This window comes from Spermophilus citellus (assembly GCF_964194105.1).
Source record: "Spermophilus citellus genome assembly, chromosome: 8".
Taxonomy (NCBI): domain Eukaryota; kingdom Metazoa; phylum Chordata; class Mammalia; order Rodentia; family Sciuridae; genus Spermophilus; species Spermophilus citellus.
The window spans coordinates 61,061,207-61,078,901 of NC_138189.1; the positions used below are offsets into that span (position 1 = coordinate 61,061,207).

The 17,695-nt window shown below is 44.6% G+C and overlaps 1 protein-coding gene and 1 pseudogene across 2 annotated transcripts; one reads left to right on the plus strand and one right to left on the minus strand.

Moving 5' to 3' along the window:
• Nucleotides 1-1,497: 1,497 nt before the first annotated feature.
• SOWAHB (sosondowah ankyrin repeat domain family member B) lies at nucleotides 1,498-4,360 on the minus strand (the record flags this gene model as incomplete). The annotated part of the gene is made up of 1 exon (XM_081303769.1): nucleotides 1,498-4,360. The coding sequence occupies exon 1, from the start codon at nucleotides 3,832-3,834 to the stop codon at nucleotides 1,498-1,500; it is 2,337 nt and encodes a 778-aa protein (XP_081159895.1). The 5' UTR covers nucleotides 3,835-4,360.
• A 6,148-nt stretch (nucleotides 4,361-10,508) lies between these two features.
• Nucleotides 10,509-17,455, plus strand: LOC308654415 (large ribosomal subunit protein uL15-like; annotated as a pseudogene). Its single transcript, XR_014024277.1, has 2 exons — nucleotides 10,509-10,606; nucleotides 17,003-17,455. The product of XR_014024277.1 is annotated as a large ribosomal subunit protein uL15-like (transcript).
• Nucleotides 17,456-17,695: the final 240 nt, after the last annotated feature.

Here is a 17,695-nt window from a genome sequence, read left to right on the forward strand (position 1 = left end):
AGTGGTAGAGCTGCTAGTCCAGCATGTGTGAGGCCCTGGGTTGGATCCCCAGTTCGGCAGAAAGAGGGAGAGAAAAGGGGATGAGGGAAAGAGGTTGACTTACTTCAAAGTATAAAGTAAAAATACAAAGAAATAAAAATATTTGACACTCACTGAGACACAATTTTATAAAGAACATTAGCCATAAGTATAGTATAATGAATTATAAAGGTTTGCTGACCTTTTAATGGGGGAAATAACCAAAGAAAGAAAAATATTTTAAAAACACAGCATCATAAAAAATTAAGAATTTCCACTTGAACATTTAATTTTTCAGCCCTCTTTGAATTTACATTCAAAAATCTCAATGTTGTGCTGCAGTTCATAGACTAGCCATTCTCTCATTGCAAATATCCACAACGATCAGTCCCTTATACACAATAAAAAGGAACATTTCCAGTTAGTTATACAGTACCGCAAAGCTAATATTTAATCCTAATTGGCATCAAGTTTAGTGCAAATAAAATTATATTTAGCAGCTTAGGGAACTTCTACTGGGGAGGAATTTTTCTCTTAACCCTTATGACTTCCCCAGAGTGAAATCATTCCCCTCTTCTATCAATACCAATGTTGGCCATTCAAACCTATTGAAACTACTACTAATAATTCTGTGGCACAGGGAGTTTCTCTGAAAGATGGTTTCAGTCACTATGCAAATAAGCCACATGCTTTATACATTTGGAAAGTTCCCTTCGGGTTGATACAAAAAGCAGGGCCTAACTGACATTCATTTCTCTATACGGAGTAGAATCAAGGTTGAAGTTGGACCTTACCCACCTACTTCTCTCATCAGTGAAGAAACCCAAAAGAGGGAAGGCACTCATTGCTCTGTGCATTAGCTATCACAGGTTCAATTGAGAAGATTCAGGCTCAAGGCTGAGGAATCTCTTAAATCAAATTGTACTCACCAGTAATAATTTTATTGCACTGATTTGAATGCCAAGAAAACATATCAAGAAAAAGAAAGCCATCTGATTTCAAACCTGGTGCTTTCCATGTTCTGCCAAGATTTATTCTCCAAATTAATAGATGCCAGAGAGCTACTAGCCAGAGAGGGGTTCCCCCGCCCCCCAGCCCTGAGTTTTGGCATTCTTTGAATTGCTTCTTTTTTTGTTGGACATCTGTTACCTTTCTAGCCAAGGCCTAGGATTGCTGCTTCAAAAAAACAATGTAGCTTACTGTGCCTAAAATTTCCACTGGCAAAGGAAATGCTAGAATACCTCCTGAGTTGTGAGTGCTGGCTTTGCCACTTGGTAGGCTTCACTGGCCCAAGAACATGAGCCTTCACAAAGCTGAGATGGCTCCTAAGGTCCACTGTGCTGACAGGAAACCCAGGGAGTCCATTCCACTTGACCTCTCTCTTTACCAACCCCTCAGCTGCTTTTCTATTCTCCCTGAATTCTCTGAGTACTCTAAGATGAGAGTGTGGTTGCTGCATGTTGGAGAGAGGGGCCCACCTCAGTCACTACACTCTTCTACCCGTGGAGTAGGGAATTTCTCATACTGGTTGGCCAGTTTCCATTTGTTGTGGTGACTTTTGAGTAGTGCAGCTAAAGAAGTCTTTCGGGTGACATTTCTAGATACTTCCCGGCTCTTGGCCTTCCTAGTGGGGGAAGAGCTTTGGACTAAGGGATATACAGAGAAAATGGGCTTGCCCCGAGGAGCTCCCAGCAGCTGCCATATTTCCCCAGAGGTATTACTGGTCAGATATTGCCATGGTTTCTTTCCACTGCTGTCCCGGACGTTCACCCGAGAAGACAACTTTTGCACTAGCAGTTTGATGACTCCCTGGTGGCCATGAATGGCTGCAAGGTGTAGTGGGGTATACCCACAACTAGACTTCACATTTACATCAAGCACAATCCCTGTCTTCCGTGCTCCTGAGACCAAGTCCTGAAGGGCCTGAACGTTGCCATGTTTGGCTATCCAGTGCAAGGCAGTGTATCCAGTCAAGAAGTCTTTGTGCAAAGCCAACTGAGGGTCCTCCCAAAACAGTGTCAACACCTGAATCCAAGAGCCACTGGCAAGCTTCACAATCCATTCATGCTCCCTGGCATCTAGGGGGACCAGTGATGACTTGTGCTCAGAAGTTCTGTGGGGTACCAAGGCGGCAGACCCATTCCCACTGGAGACCCTAGTGTCTGCCAGTTTCAGTGTCAAAGCTGCATCCACCCTTGGGCTGGGCATTGTTCCTGCCTTGGAAGGTTTCCTGGGGCGTGGTGGGCGACGACTCCTTTTCAGCAAGTCCTCATCAAGGTACTCTTCATCAGAGGAAGACAGTTTGGCCTTGCCTGCCCTAAAGCTCCTTCTGAGAGACCTCCTTAACTTGGGAGCTGGCCAAGGCAAAGGCTCCTGGGAGTGGTGTGGGGGGCCTTTAGCCCCTGTTGGAACTTGTTGAGAGGTATGACCGTTCCCTCTGTTCCTGAGGCCCTGAGGACTCTGAGGGCTGCCTTTCTTTAGAGGTATAGATAGGTCCCCAGCTGGATTCCTGAGCTTTCCCCAAACTGGGGTTCCCAAGGCAACTTGTAACCCCTCTTCAGAACCCCCAGGGGACTCTTTGGGCCCACTGCTGCTCTCCTCACTGCCATGGCTCTCCTGGTCCACAAAGTCATCCAGATCTTGGAGGGATAACTGACAACGAATGCTACGAAAGACAGCCTGTGGAGGATTCCCTGGCCACGAACCTGGGGACTCTTCAGGAACCACAGGAAAGAGAGAATGAGAGAAATGAGGGAGCTCTGACAGCGGTGATTTAGTCTCTAAGTTTGGCTCCAAGGGAATCCTGAGAAAGTTGTCCGGCAGCACTGACCAGGCCCGAATGGGACCCTGGTCCCGGGTCTGGGGCATCTGAGGGTGTCTGGCTACCCATTCTCGAGTGCGCTGCTGCTGCAGTTGCAGAGTGGAATGGTGCAGGGAACCTGAGGTCAACAGCTCTGGTCGGTCTCCTGGAGGGGTGGGGCGGGGCAGGAGAACTGGAGGAGATACCCTGCACTCAGCAGCTTCGGTGATGGCGGGAGGCGAGCGGGGCGTTGCAGGCACCGGCGTGGGCTCAGCCCGCGCGCCTTCTGGCAGCTGCCTTGGAGCCCCGCAGTCATCCTGAGCAGGCTGAGCTCGCGCGGGCTTCTCCTTGGCAGTGGCAGGGTCCGGGAGTGCTCCGAGTGGCGGCACTTCCGGGAGCTCCCCCAGGCTGTTCTGGAGACATTCCCAGCAGCAGCGGCCCTGCGTCTCCGCCGCCGCGCACCTGGCTGCGGCTGCCGCCGTAGCCACCGGCACCGGAGCCCTTCGGCCGGGGCTAAGCCTCTGGCCGCCGTCTTCCCTGGTCGCTTCCCGGGTTCTTCTGGGCGGGAGTCCATTGCAACCTGCGACCTCGGCTAGGGCTGCGGTACCTGCTGGCTCCTCCTCTGGCTCCTTGTCGCGCCGCCGCCGCCGCGGCCGAGACTGCGGTGGCTGAGGCTCCTCGCGGCGTGCGCTCGGCGGGGAGCTGGGCGCAGTTCCCCTTGCAGGGGCAGCGGCAGCAGGCGGCTCGCGGGGTCGCTGCAGCCCCTCCTCCCCTAAAAGGTCCCTATACCTCCTCTTGAGCACGACGTACTTGGTGCCGTCGGGGTCCTGGCGCACTGCGGCGACCGAGTTGACGAAGCCTTTGAAGAGCTCGCGGCGTTGCTGATGCTGGCTGGGGGACGCGTCGGGGTCTCGGAGAAAGCTCTTGAAGTGGCTCAGCAGGGCGGCGTTGGTCACTCGGCCCCCAGCCTGGCACAGAAAGTCCAGTAGTGCCTCCTGGCTCAGCTCTAGGGCCATCGCTGCCTTGCCCCTTGCCCACGAGGAGTCTGCGTCTTGCCCTTCCAGTGGTCTTCCCTTACAGCAGAAACCCTGGCCGCTAGAGTATCACCTGCGCCCTGGGCGGCACCACTCGCCTCCATCAGCCGCTGAGGCCAGCGCTGCCCGCAGCCAACGAGCGCGCCAGGAGGGCCGAGGGTCCTCAGGGGGCAGCCCCCAGGCTGAGCCCCGGCGCGCAGCCCGGATAGGAGAGGGCGGCTCCCCCGCGGCCCCAGCGCGGCGCGGGCCTCCAGTCCCCGCACCGAAAGTTCCCGGGATAGGTCGGAGTCGGTTTCACCTGCCCTGGAGACGCCTCCTCCCTGGCTCTGGGGGAAGGGCCCGGCCCGCCTCCTCCAGTCCCTCCGCCCTCTGAGGTCTCCCCCACCCATCCCGGATGAGTCAGGCTGGTCAGAGGCGCGGAGAGCACCGGTAGGTGAGGTCGGGAGTGAACCTCGGCGGGCAGCGAACTTCTCGGCAGGACGCGCGGTCACTCCTGGCCCGGGAAGTGGAAAGCAGGTAGGCGACCGGCCGCTCCTGTGAGTCCCCGCCTGGCAGGAAACAAAAGCAATACAAGGTCTGTTCCTGCCCTCTCCATGAGCAGTCCAAGTTATGACCCAAGTCGATGGGGGCGGGGAGTTGTCAAATTAACAGGCAGTCTGCGATTTCTCCAGAAGGTGCCTTTCCGTATTACCAATGTCAGGGAATAATTTCAGATTCCGGGCGGGGGGGAGGGGAGTACTGAAATCCAGGGAACTTACATTGCGTCCAAACCAAATCTTTCTTGATATGGAGATACAGATGTGGCTGCTCCTTGGGCTACGGCTTTATGGTGTCCAAATACACCAACCGGTGTCTGTACTGAAAAAGAAATGACTGAAAATTACAGGCTAATATTAGTATCTGCCTTTCTTTTTCCTAAATAATTTTCTCACCTTAAGATGCAAGGAAAAAAAAAAACCACAAAAAAACTGTTGAATTATTTATTGTCTTGGGAGCCCAAATCAATAGGAATTGTGTCTCAGCCAGTTCTTTAGGATTATTTTGTTTATATTTAGTCTGAAATGTGTGAACAGAAGAGATACGCATTGTGTTTAGGTTGGTTTAACTGGCGAAGTCTTTGCTTTTGTAATGTAAGTTTCCCTCCATGCTCACAATGCTGAAAATACAGACAGACTAGGCTGATTTGACCCCACTGTTCCTAATGTTAGATAGAATGAAGGCTTGACTCTAATTCTCCATTGAAGGACTATGAACTGAACCCAAATCAAGACCAGTTGTAAAGAAGAGCTGACTTTTGTCACTATCCTCTTCAAGATGGTAGAATTACAGCACTCTCCCCGACCCCCAACAGCTGTTACCTTTTCTCTGTCCACGTGTTTATCTATTTAGTCTTTGAGATCCTGTGTGCCTCTCCCTGTTCTTTATCAGCTCTGTTCACAAGCCCACTGAGCTTTTCAATGTTTAATCAACATATTTACCTATTTTCACTCCAAGCCCTCTCGTTCTTTAGGTCAGCCTTCCTATTTCTTTTCAATACAAGACAGTCTTATTTACCTTTCAGCCCCAGCTGCCACAGCACATGTCTATTTCATAGAATCCTCTCATAATTGCTGCATTTCTCATTATAAATTCTCCTCTCCTGTCATTTGACACTCTTCTCTCTTGTACTCCTCTTGTTTTTTCCACTTTTCTTCCTTTTCCTTCTGTTTTGCATGAGCCCCAGTTGTTTTTGTCAAGATAAAGTATTGAAAGTATGCTAGCCCTACAATAGTCAAGATATTTTAGCATGGACCAATCTTAGTAACTGCCATATAGGCCACATTAGCTGAGCTTTATTTAAAATCTCCAACACTACCCCTGGTACTTTTCCATGAATGAGTTGGAATCTCTGGCTTTAAATTATCTCGGTCAGAAAGAAGAAATGGAAATACTTATTTATTTATTGAAGTACTAGAGATTGAACCAGAGTCTGACAACATGCTAGAAAAGTGTTCTACTACTGAGCTACATCCCAAATTTCATTTTTTGTCTATTTTTGGTATTTTCTAGAATTTAAATCCAATAGTGGGTTGAGGGGGGAAATTGTTTCCACAGATATCTCCACATAACATCAAGCCTTTAGGATAGTTATTAAAATAAATGTTTTGTATTAAACTTCAGCTTTCTTTTGTATTTATTTCCTAGTGTTGAGTCTTGGTGGAATTAACTGAGGTATAACCACATGTAGGGCAGGAGGGAGTCCAAATGGAAAACACAGGTAGGTATTTTAGAGTGGCCAGGTTTTCTTTTCTTTCTTTCTTTCCTTTTTTTTTTTTTTTTTGTACCCAGGATTGAACTCAGGGGCACTCAACCACTGAGCCACATCCCCAGCCCTATTTTGTATTTTAGATAGGGTCTCACTGAGTTGCTTAACACCTCGATTTTGCTGAAGCTGGCTTTGAACTCTCTGGGATTACAGGCATATGCCATAACACCCAGCTTCTTCGTAGGTACTCTTCAAAACATCAAAATAAAAGACTTGCTGCAAAGTCATAGAGAGAATGAGGCTTGGATTTGAAGCACTTAAAAAAAATTAGAGGAAGTGGGGGGTCATCAAAGATGTGATTGTTGAAATCAGGATGGAGTTACTTGCAGATAGAAGGTCTGCAGAAGTAGAAAATAGGGAACAAAAATTAAATTGTCCAATTGCTTCAGATTTCTGGGCACCCTGGTGGTTAAGCATCCAGACCTCTCCTCCTCTTTGTCTCTCTTGTTCCAGGATAAGGGGATTCTAATTAAGAATGTTCTGTACCTTATAGCAGGAAGTATTTTCCTGCTTCCCTCATATCTAGTTCATGATTTCCAAAAATATTTATGGGACAATTATTTTGTGCCCACACTGCTGGAAATGGCTATAAAGAAGAAAGTGAGCTTGAGAACTCTCTTTTACATTGGGAGCAATAGACAAGATAAATGTCATGAACCTGACCACTAATACTTTCTCTTGGCAAGTGATTTAACAAAGGCATACACCATGTTTGGAAGTTGAAGGGAAGTGTTAAAGAACTGAGGCTCAGCTTGGCAGATCAGGACAATTTTTCAATAAGAGGCATCTTTGAGTAAAGGTGAGAAAAAACCTTTAAAGTAGAAGACACATTGGTGCAAAGGCAAAGAGATCTGACTTGGCTTAGCTTAGCTGTTTTGGGGAACTAACTGAAAAGAGACCTGCTTGGCCTGCTTAGCCTTAAGGAAGAGAATGTATGATGTTCAGGAAACTGTAAAAGTAAGGCGGCAGTCAGAATGAAAGTTTTAGGGGAAGGAAAACAGAGCCTTTGAAGAATTTTCCAGAGGGTAGCAAGCTGACCAGATTTGGTTTTTAGAATGGCCTCCTGGAGGTAAATGTTGGTTTGAAATCATGAACAATATTAATGAGTAAAAAGAACACATTGCAGAGCATTGCTGTATTTAACCAAACCTAAGACAGTACTGATTGCATGACACATTTTGATTTTAGAGATATTTAAATGAAAAAAGTACTTCTTAAAATAAAATTACAGCATGTTTAATAAGATTCTATTTTTATTATTTTTACTTTTTATTGTAATGGGATTGAACCCAGGGGTACTCTACCACTGAGCTACATCCCCAGCCCTTTTAATTAATTTATTTATTTTCTTAATTTTGATACAGGATCTCCCTAAATTGCCCAGGCTGGCCTCAAATTTGCAATCCTGTCTCAGCCTCCTGAGTTACTATGATTTGAGGCAAGTGTCATCATGCTGCCAAGACTGTTTTAGAAAAAGAAATGTGTATTTGGGGATTAGATTTGAGGACTGCCTGAGGGGTGACTTTAACTTTTTAAAAATAGCCTTATAAACTATTTGAGTATTTTACAATGAGAATATATTGTTTTTTCATTTGGCACTCAAGAACCAAACACACACTTGTAATCCCAGGTACTTGGGAGGTGGAGGCAAGAAATTTGCAGGTTTAAGTCCAGCCTCGGTAACTTAGATCCTTTCTCAAAATAAAATAAAAAGGGTTGGAGAGATAGCTTAGTAAGAGAGCACCCCTCGGCTCAACTCCTAGTACCACAAAAGACAAAACAACAACAACAACGAAACCCTGACATTCAAGCAAAAATGACATGAATGAACAAGAAAATCAGATCTTTAGGCTGGAGGAGGGAGGGGAGGGAGGTGAAGCTGCCAGCAGGGAGAATAATCTAGAAGTTACTGAGAATACCCAGGAAAGGGATAAACAGGGTTGAGTTCAGCAGTGGCCGAGAAAGGGAAATGAACAGATGGATTTGAAAGAGATTTACTAGGTGAATTCAGTAGCATTTGAAGCCAGAGGATCCTACCTATAGGATGAGGATCCTGCTTGGCTTATTCCCATGCACCCAGGCTGAGTAGCTGAGTGGATGCCTATTAGCATCTATCTACCTGGATAGAAAATGTAGGAGGAGGAGTTCTTGGAAATAGGATGATAATTTCAGTTAGGGGTATATTAGGTTTGAGGCTATAAAAATAGAAACATCTAAAAGTCAGTTGGAAATGTAAGTTCTGGGCACCAAGGATATATGACTTTATCATGTATAAATGATTATTTAAACCACAGGTGAGGATAAAATTACTTATAACAATACATGTATATATGTGCATATATTTTCATATTTATATGTTTGTATATATGTATTTATATATGTACATTTATATATGTAAATATCTATGTATATGTATATGTGTATACACACACACACACACACACACACACAGTGGGCAGGGAAGGTAGACACTGCATCCACATTTGCCAAAGAGAAAGAGGAACTGAGACCTGTCAAGGAGACTTGGAAGGCGCAGCTAGAGGGAGAGAGAAGCACCATATCACAGAAGCACAGGAGCAGAAGGAGGAACAGCTTTCTGGAGAGGCTGCCAGGGGAGATAAGAAGTGAAACAGGACCAGAGCCCGTCAGGTCGCTGGGCTGATCTGGAACAGTTTCAGAACACTGGTGGGGATGAGCCCAGATCGAAGAGGGGCAAGGGCTAGGAGGAGTAGAGTGGGGTACTGAACCATCAATGAAAGGAGAAAAGACAAATCTAGATAAGAAGAGTATCAAATCATATAAGATTGTTTTCCTTTTAAAACAGTTGCCATCATGTCTGTGTGCTAAGGGGAAAGAGCCAGGAAAGGATAAGGTGAAGGCCTAGGAGACAGAGTAAATAAGTGATGAAATAAGGACTGGAGGTGGGGCTGGAGTCCAGAGTTCATGGAGAGGGATTCCCTGGGGCAGAATAGGAGTCACTTTCCTTCACTAAGAACCGATAGAAGAAAAGTAGATAATGAATTAATTATGGCAGGTTAAACTACTATAACCAATAAAACCTACCTTGTATTGATGCAAACACAAACTTTTTTTTTCACATCATAGTAAAGGCAGTTTTTACAGTCAGGTAGTCAGTTTTTCCATGCAGTTATTTAAACACTAAGGCTGACGGCAGTTCCATTATCTTCAACACCTGATTTCCATATCATTGAACAGTTTGCCAGAAAAAGAGATCCTGTGGATATGCCTGTGGGACATTTGCATTGGCCAGGCATAGGAGTGGTATATAACATGAATGCTCAAATTCTATTGGTAAAAAATGTAGTCACATGAGAACACTGAACTACAAGGGAGATTGAGAAACATGATGGAGCCGCATGTCCAGAAAGAAGGAAGAATAGATTCTGGTGACAACCACGAGTCTCCTCACAGCTGTGGATGCACATCTTTGCATTTACACATGGAGGGAAGAAATCGGAAAGATTTTATACATAAAAACCTCCATTTCCCCTCTGATAGAGAAGAGGCAGCTATTTGCTGAGTATGAGTACTCAGGAGAGATAAAGAAACCTCAATAAGGTTTGTCTGTCATTTGTGGGTTTGGGGAGAGGCATATAGGATTGCCATTTGGTCAAGGGAGCCCATTTACCTTAGAAGTTCATAGTGCCACCAGACTAAATCACTATGCAATTTTCTCCATTAGGGCACAGTACTCTGGGGGTAGGTAGTTAGAAATGGGAAGGCAGGCACTGGACTGTACTAGGGTTGAGGGTGGGCAGGTGGGGTCTTGAAAAGATATGTAGAGGAAGGCAAGGGTATGGATGACTAGTGAAGGAAGTCTCAGAAGGGGCCTAAGATGTCGGAAGTCAAGGTTTGAGGGTGTCTTGGTGGAGATGAAAAGCAAGTGCAATGGGAATAAGTGAATACGAAAACTAGAAGGTTGGGATGTTGTGAGCAGAACATCAAGTATCCTTAAGTCATGGGGCTTAATGCTTCAGGAGTAGAAGAGTTAGGGGTGATGATAAGGTTCAGAGTGTGACAATGTGAATGAAACATGGTAGACACTGGAAATGACAGAATCATGGAACAGAGAGGGGTGTTGAATGATGAGTCTTTGTAGGGATACTAAAGTCCTTGATGATGGAGAGGATGCCTGGAGTCCTCCATATAAGTTCTTGGTATTGTGGCCTGAGCGATACAGATGGCATTCTGCCAGGAGTTCTTGCTCTCATCCACGATAAACTCAGCAAATAATGTCATACTGCAGCCACTTAGGCACATGTGTCACACCCCAGACCACTTCTTTTTGTTTAATATCTTTATTTTATTTATTTATTTTTATGTGGTGCTGAGGATCGAACCCAGTGCCTCACACATGCTAGGCGAGTGTTCTACCACTGAGCTACAACCCTAGGCCCCCAGACCACTCCTCTCGACTGGATCTTCATAGTAAGTATGGGCACTGTGTGCAACAGATTATCATTACTGTTATAGCCTGTTTGTGTTCCTCCTAAAATTGCTATGTTGAAATCCTAACCCCCAAAGTGATGATTTCAGGAGGTGAAGTCTTTTGGTGGTTGTTATGGTTTGGATCTTTAATGTCCCTCAGAGGCCATAGTTGAAGACTTGGTCACCAGCATGTGGTACTATTTGGAAGGCGGTGGAACTTGTAAAAGGTTGGGCCTAATGGAAGGGAGTTTACTAATTCATTAGCATGCCCTTGAAAGGGATGTTAAGACCCCACCCTCACCTCCTGCTTCCTGCTTACCCATTAGGTAAGCAGCTTTTCTTTTCCACACAATGACATTTCAGCCTCATCACAGGTTCACAAGCAATGAAACTGTGACCTAAAACCTCTGAAACCATGAGCCAAAAACAATTCATTCTTCTTTAAGCCATTCTTCTCAGGTATTTGGTCACAGTGACAGAAAGCTGACTAACACAATGATTAGGTCGTGAGGTGAAGTCCTCCTTAATGGGACTGATGCCCTTATAAAAGAGAACCCAGAGAATTTCCTTTCTGCCATGTGAGGACACAGCGAGAAGACAGCCATCTGGAACCTGGAAGTGAGCCTTTGCCAGACACTAAATCTGCCAACATCTTCATCTTGGAATTCCCAGCCTCTAGAACTGTGAAAAATAAATTGTTGTCTAAGCCGCTGAGTCTATGATATTAAAGCACCCTGAGTGGATTAAGTCAATTACCTTGTGAAAAATAGCTCTCCTTGCTGTTTATATGTATATATTTCTTGCAAAATGTGTTCTTTATTTTCAATTTTTTTTTTTTTTTGAGATAGGGTCTCACTATTGTCCAGGCTAGTCAAACTCATTGGCCCCCAGCTTGTAAAATGTCCAAACCCCTTCTGTGGATGGTTTCTCCACCCAAGAAGGTAGATGAAGTGTTCATCATCCAGATAGGTGGGTTGATCCCCAGGTGAAACCAATCCCCAGGTAAAGTGAAATGTGGGAAGTCTGGAGAGAAAAACCTAAGCAGAGGGCACTGCCTAGGGCATTCTGGTCAAGCAAGGGAAGAGCATTTTCCCTTGGGCTAAGAGCTGTAGTTGAGCAGTCTAACTTACATACCAGATAGCTGCATGTCATAGGGCTCCCTGCATTTATTTTCCTTCTCCTTTCCTGAACCTTTGTTTATTTATTCAGAGCCTACTGGGTGTACACACTATTGAGAGACTGGGAACCCAGTAGCAAACCAGACAGATAAAAATGTTTTCTCTCAGAAAACTTAGATTCCAATGGAAAATAGACAGTCAATATACATAAAAATAAATAAGAAAATGTCACTAGCAATAAGTGCTCAGGTACAAAAGCCAGCTGAGGTGATAGAGTGATTCTAGCCAGAACGAACAGGAAGGCTTCTCAAAGATGACAATAACAGACAGGGGCCACAGTGAGATGAGTGGAGGAGAAGGGAGCAGGATGGGATGAGCATTCCCATAGAGGAAATGGCTAGGATCATGTCAGAAACGAGCTGAGGAACAGAAAGAAACCAGGGTCAAAGCTGGTGCACAGTGAGCATGGGAAGGGTGGAGTGAGAAGTCAAGAGAGTGAGTGGGATTTGGGTGTTGTAGGGCCTAATGAAGCTTGGGTTTTAGTCTAAGTATGAAGGGAAGCTATTGGGGACTTATAAGAAAACAGTTAACATATAATTTGTGCATTAAGCAGCTCATCAGACTGCAGTGTGGGGACCAGATTGGAGGGGATGCTGAACATCCGATTGGGAAACTCCTGCAGCATGTGAGATGAAGGAGAGATGATGGTGACTTGGAACATCAGGGAATCTGGTAGAGGATTGAGCATTGAAAAATATGCTAGAGGCAGAACTGAGAGAATTTGCTGGTGAAATGGATGTAAATTTATCAAAATCGAGAGTGTTGAGTTGAGAACTGGTTTAGAAGCAGAAAGTCAGATGTTCTATTTAGCAAAGATTATGCTTGGGATGACCCTTAGATCTCTGAGTAATGATCTGGAGTAGGTGCTGTGGTTTGGATTGGTTTGTCCCCGCAAGATTCATGTGCTGGAAGTTTGGTCCCCAGCAAGGCAGTGTTAAGGTAGTAGAGCCTTTAAAAGATAGGGCCTAGTGGAAAAATTAGGTCGTGGAGGTTCCACCCTCATGAATGTACTGATGTTGTTTTGCAGGAGTGGGAAGGTCTCCTAAGAGTACTTAAGTTCTTATGAGAATGGGTTGATAGAGGGCAAGGCCACCTGCCATGCATGCCCTTTCTGAACACAGCTGTTTTCCTTTCTGCTTCTCCAATATGTTGGGATATATCCAGGGACACTTGACAGGATGCCAGGGACCTGCTGCTTGGACCTTAGAGCCACAAGAATTCTAAGCCAAATAAACCTATTTTTTTTTATAAAGTATCTATCCCCATGCATTTTGTTATAGCAACACAAAAATAGACTAAAGACTGGAGCTTATAGGTAAGGTCAGATTAGAGATAGAACTTTGTAACTCTCAAGCACTGAGATGGTGTTTTAAAGCTATGGAATTAGACGAATTTATCCATGGAAGGAATCAAGAAAGAGAAGAAAAAAGTCCCATGGCTTGCCCCAGTGCTAGGAGCCCAACCTTTAGTACTATCTTTCTTAACCATTCTATGACCCTTATAATAAGCAGAATTATAAAATTCATGTTATGTCTCTCTAAGGCCAGTACTGTTTGTGGTTACAGCAGACATTAACATGAAAGACTCTAGGAATAAGGTTAATTTCAGGGTCTGAAATACAGTTTGTGTACTTCTCTCCCTGTGGAAAACCTCGTTCCATTGCCAAATCTAGAAGGTGTGAGTTTAAATTTTTTTTTTTTTTAACATGGCAGTATGTTCTCTATGTATATTCTGTTTACACATGGGAAAACCAAGTTTCAGAATTTAGTGTTGTCTTAATCTATTCAGGCTGCTATTACAAAATACCATAAATGGGGCAGCTTTTTAATGAGAGAGTTTATTTTTTACAATTTTGGAGACTGTGAATTCTAAAACCAAGGCCCCAGCAGATTCAGTGTCTGGTGAGGGTCTGCTGTCTGGTACATAGATGGCGCATTCTAGTTGTGTCTTCATTTGGTGGAAGTGGAAACTCTGGTCTCTTCAGCCTCTTATAAGTGCACTAAGCCCTTTCATGAGGGCTCCACCCTCATGACCTAATCACCCCCTTCAAAGGCCACGCCTCCTAATACCATCACTTTGGGGATGATGAATTTTGGAAGGAGGTTATAAACATTCAGCATAGCAAATGTCTTGTAGAAATTTCACTTGTATTTGAGTAGAATTCAGGTTTAGCATTTTGCATTAGAATCATCTTTCCTCATCTCTCTAGTATTTGACTCAGTTGATCATTTTCACCCTTCAAAATCCTTGTCTTGGCTTCTACGCCATAACTCTTTTCTGGTTCTTCTCCTACCTCCCTGGCTTAGCTCTGAGTCTCCCTTGCTAACTCTTTTTTTCCATTTCTTCTTTCTACATTCTCTCTACTCATTCCCTAGGTTCTACCTAAATAACTTTTTTATTTCCCCAGATTCAATTATCACCTATATTCTGTTTTGGTGTGTGTGGGGAGTGGATTGGGGGGAGCGCTCTGAGGATAAAACCCAGGGCTTCACACATGCTAGGCAAGTGCTCTACCAGTGAGCTAAGCCTAAGCCCACCACCACCTGTATTCTTATGATTCCCAAATCTATTTGTGTAGCACACCTACAGAGTACTGACTTTTAAGTAATTAGTCTCATGTTAGCTCTTTCCCTATCTCTTTAAATTTGAAATCTTTCTGGAGCTGAGTATATTGGCATATGCCTGTAATTCCAGCTATTTGGGAGGTTGAGGCAGGAGCATTGCAAGTTCAAGGCCAGCCTGGGCAACTTAGTGAGATCCTACGTCGAAATAAAGTTTTGAAAAGAGATGGGCTTGCAGCTCGGTGGTAAAACGCTTGCCGAGTATGTGTCAGGCCCTGGGTTCAATCCCCAGGAATGCAAAATAAATAAACAAATAAATAATAAAACCTCTAGGCCTCAATTTCTCCATTTGTACAATCAGGGAATTAGACTAGATGATTCTGCTGTTCCTTCCAGTGCTCACATTCTGATTCTAAACTTCTTATTACTTCTCTTATATTAATAATAATGAAATTTATTGCACATTCTATGACCAGGCATTGAATCAAGGGCTTTAACCATATTAATAAAATTAATTCTCCTAACAATATCCTATGAGGTAGGAGTTGTTATTATCTTCATTTTATAGTCGAGGAAACCAATATCCAGAAAATGGAATTCCCTACTATTGGATAACCAGTTGGTGGGGAGCCAGGATTCAACCCTGACAGTTCTAGTCCGGAGGCCACATGAGTTATTCCCTGAGTAGTTCTTACTATTTGCCTTCAAAGCCCCTGATCTGTGTTCTCCCTTCTCACCTCAGCCCATTTCCCTTCTGCCTCCTCTGGGTCCTGACACCTTCTGTTACATATCTCCCTTGTATCTGCATCTTCTTCTCTTCCTATACGTACTGAATGTTTTCCTTCTTAACACAAAACAAAAAAAGCACCTTGCTTTGACGTGCCCCTGCTTGGTCAGTGCCTCAGCTCTCCCTCATCACTCTGTGCTCATGTCCATAGGTGTCCTCCTCCCAGAGGCCTTTCCTGGCTACCTTGGACAAATCGGCTTCTTACCTCCAGGTACTTCCATTCAGGAAAAGTTAAATTTGGGTTGTTTATTAGGCATTAAAAAGAGATGGCATTATGGCTTGGATTTCAGGTGTCCTCTCAAAGCTCCTATCAATGCAGGAATATTCAGAGGTGAAGTGATTAGATGATGAAATTTGTAACCTGACCAGTCCATCCTAGTTTGAGTGGACTGACTCGATGGTAACTGTGGGCAGGTGGGGCGTGGCTGGAGGAGGTCAGTCTTAGGGGGCATTCTTCTTGAGGCCCTTTCCCCACTTTCTTTCTCTGCTTCTTGACCCTGCCATGAGCTGAGCATCGTTCCTCAGCTGGGCCATGATATTCTGCCTCACCTCAGGCCCAGACCTATGCAATCAGCTGACCATGAACTGAACCTCTGAAATCAGGAGCTAAAACAAACGTTTCCTTCTCTAAGTGGCTCTTAATAAATATATTGGTTACACTGATGCAAAGCCGACTAAAACCGCAGGCAAGTGGGCAATCTGTGCCATTCCTCATCCAGAACATGGGCTCCCTGAGACCAGGACCATGTCCTGTTGTCCATTAGAAAAGAATTGGTTGTGGAGATTGACTTGGAGTAACAAGGTATATTAGTATCCTGTACTGCTGTAATGCATTTTCACAGCCTGTGTGCCTTAAAATAACAGGGATTAATTCTATCACAGGACGGAAGGCCAGACATTGAAAATGAAAGCCTCTCTCCCTTGGGAGACTCTAGGAGGGAACCCTTCTTTTTCTCTTCTAGCTTCTGCATTTTTTTTAAGAGAGAGAGAGAGAATTTTTTAATATTTATTTTTTAGTTTTTGGTGGATACAACATCTTTATTTTATTTTTATGTGGTGCTGAGGATCGAACCCAACACCCTGGGCATGCCAGGGGAGCGCGCTACCGCTTGAGCCACATCCCCAGCCCATAGCTTCTCATTCTTTAGCTTCCTTAATTTGTGGCCAAGGCACTCCAATCTCAGCTCCCTCTACACTTTTTCAAACCTTCTCTTCTGTGTGTCCAACTTCTTCTGCCTCTTATGAGGACACTTATCATTGGATTTATGGCCCAGTCAGATAACCCAGAATGGTCTAGTTACATCTGTAAACCTTTATCTCTTCACAAATAAGGAAACATTGATGGGTCCCAGGAATTTTGGACATTGACATAGCTTTTGGGGGGGCATCATTTAATTGACTAAGTAAGGGAATAGTCCGAAGCTCAGGAAGGTCTTTCTCCAACCTCTCACCTTCTCCCTTTATTCAAGCTAACTTAAAATTTCTTTCAGAATTCAATTCAGCTGTCACTGAATCAAGGAAATCATCCTTGACCCACATCTTCTGCCCCAGTACATGTAAATCAGTGGTTATCACATACTCAACACTGTTTTAAGGGCTTCCTGTGTATGAACTCACCTCTTGCTACAACCCTGTGAGATAGTTCCTATTACTATCCTTATTTTACTGAATCCTCATGTTTTCTCCACCTGACCTCCCCGAGGGCAGCAACCAAGACTTCTTCATCTCCCTACCCTACCACACACTGTGGCACCTCCAAGCTCTCTATAAAGGCTGGAGGACTCAATCAATGACTGAACAAGAGATAGGGACACAGACCGTGGAAGTTTTTGAGCATCCTATTAAGACATTTGGAGTTTTTTCGTCTCAGCTGCCGCCATGCCATCCAGACTGAGGAAGACCCAGAAACTTCGGGGACACGTGAGCCATGGCCATGGCCACATGGGCAAGCACCGGAAGCACCCAGGAGGCCGGGGTAATGCTGGTGGCATGCATCACCACAGGATTAACTTCAACAAATATCACCTTTGGGAAAGTTGGTATGAGGCATTACCACTTAAAGAGGAACCAGAGTTTCTGCCCAACTGTCAACCTTGATAAACTGTGGACATTGGTCAGTGAACAGACACAAGTAAATGCTGCCAAAAACAAGACGGGAGCTGCTCCCATAATTGATGTAGCCCGATCAGGTTACTACAAAGTTTTGGGAAAGGGAAAGCTCCCACAGCAGCCTGTCATTGTGAAGGTAAAATTCTTCAGGAGAAGAGCTGAGGAGAAGATTAAGATTAAGGATGGTGGGGGTGCCTGTGTTCTGGTGGCTTAAAGCCACCAAGAGCACTGGAGGTTTATTAAATGCTAACCAAAAAAAAAAAAAAAAAAAAAAAAGACATTTGGATTTTTAGATCACAGGAGCCAACATAATTTTAGCACTGAGAAATGATAGCCTGGACCTCCATCTTTCAAACGTATCTTCTCCTTAGTCAATAAAAGTCTTCTATCGGAAAATGCTCTGTGGAACATTTACCTTCAGTGTATACTGTAATTGCATTGTTATTTGTATGTC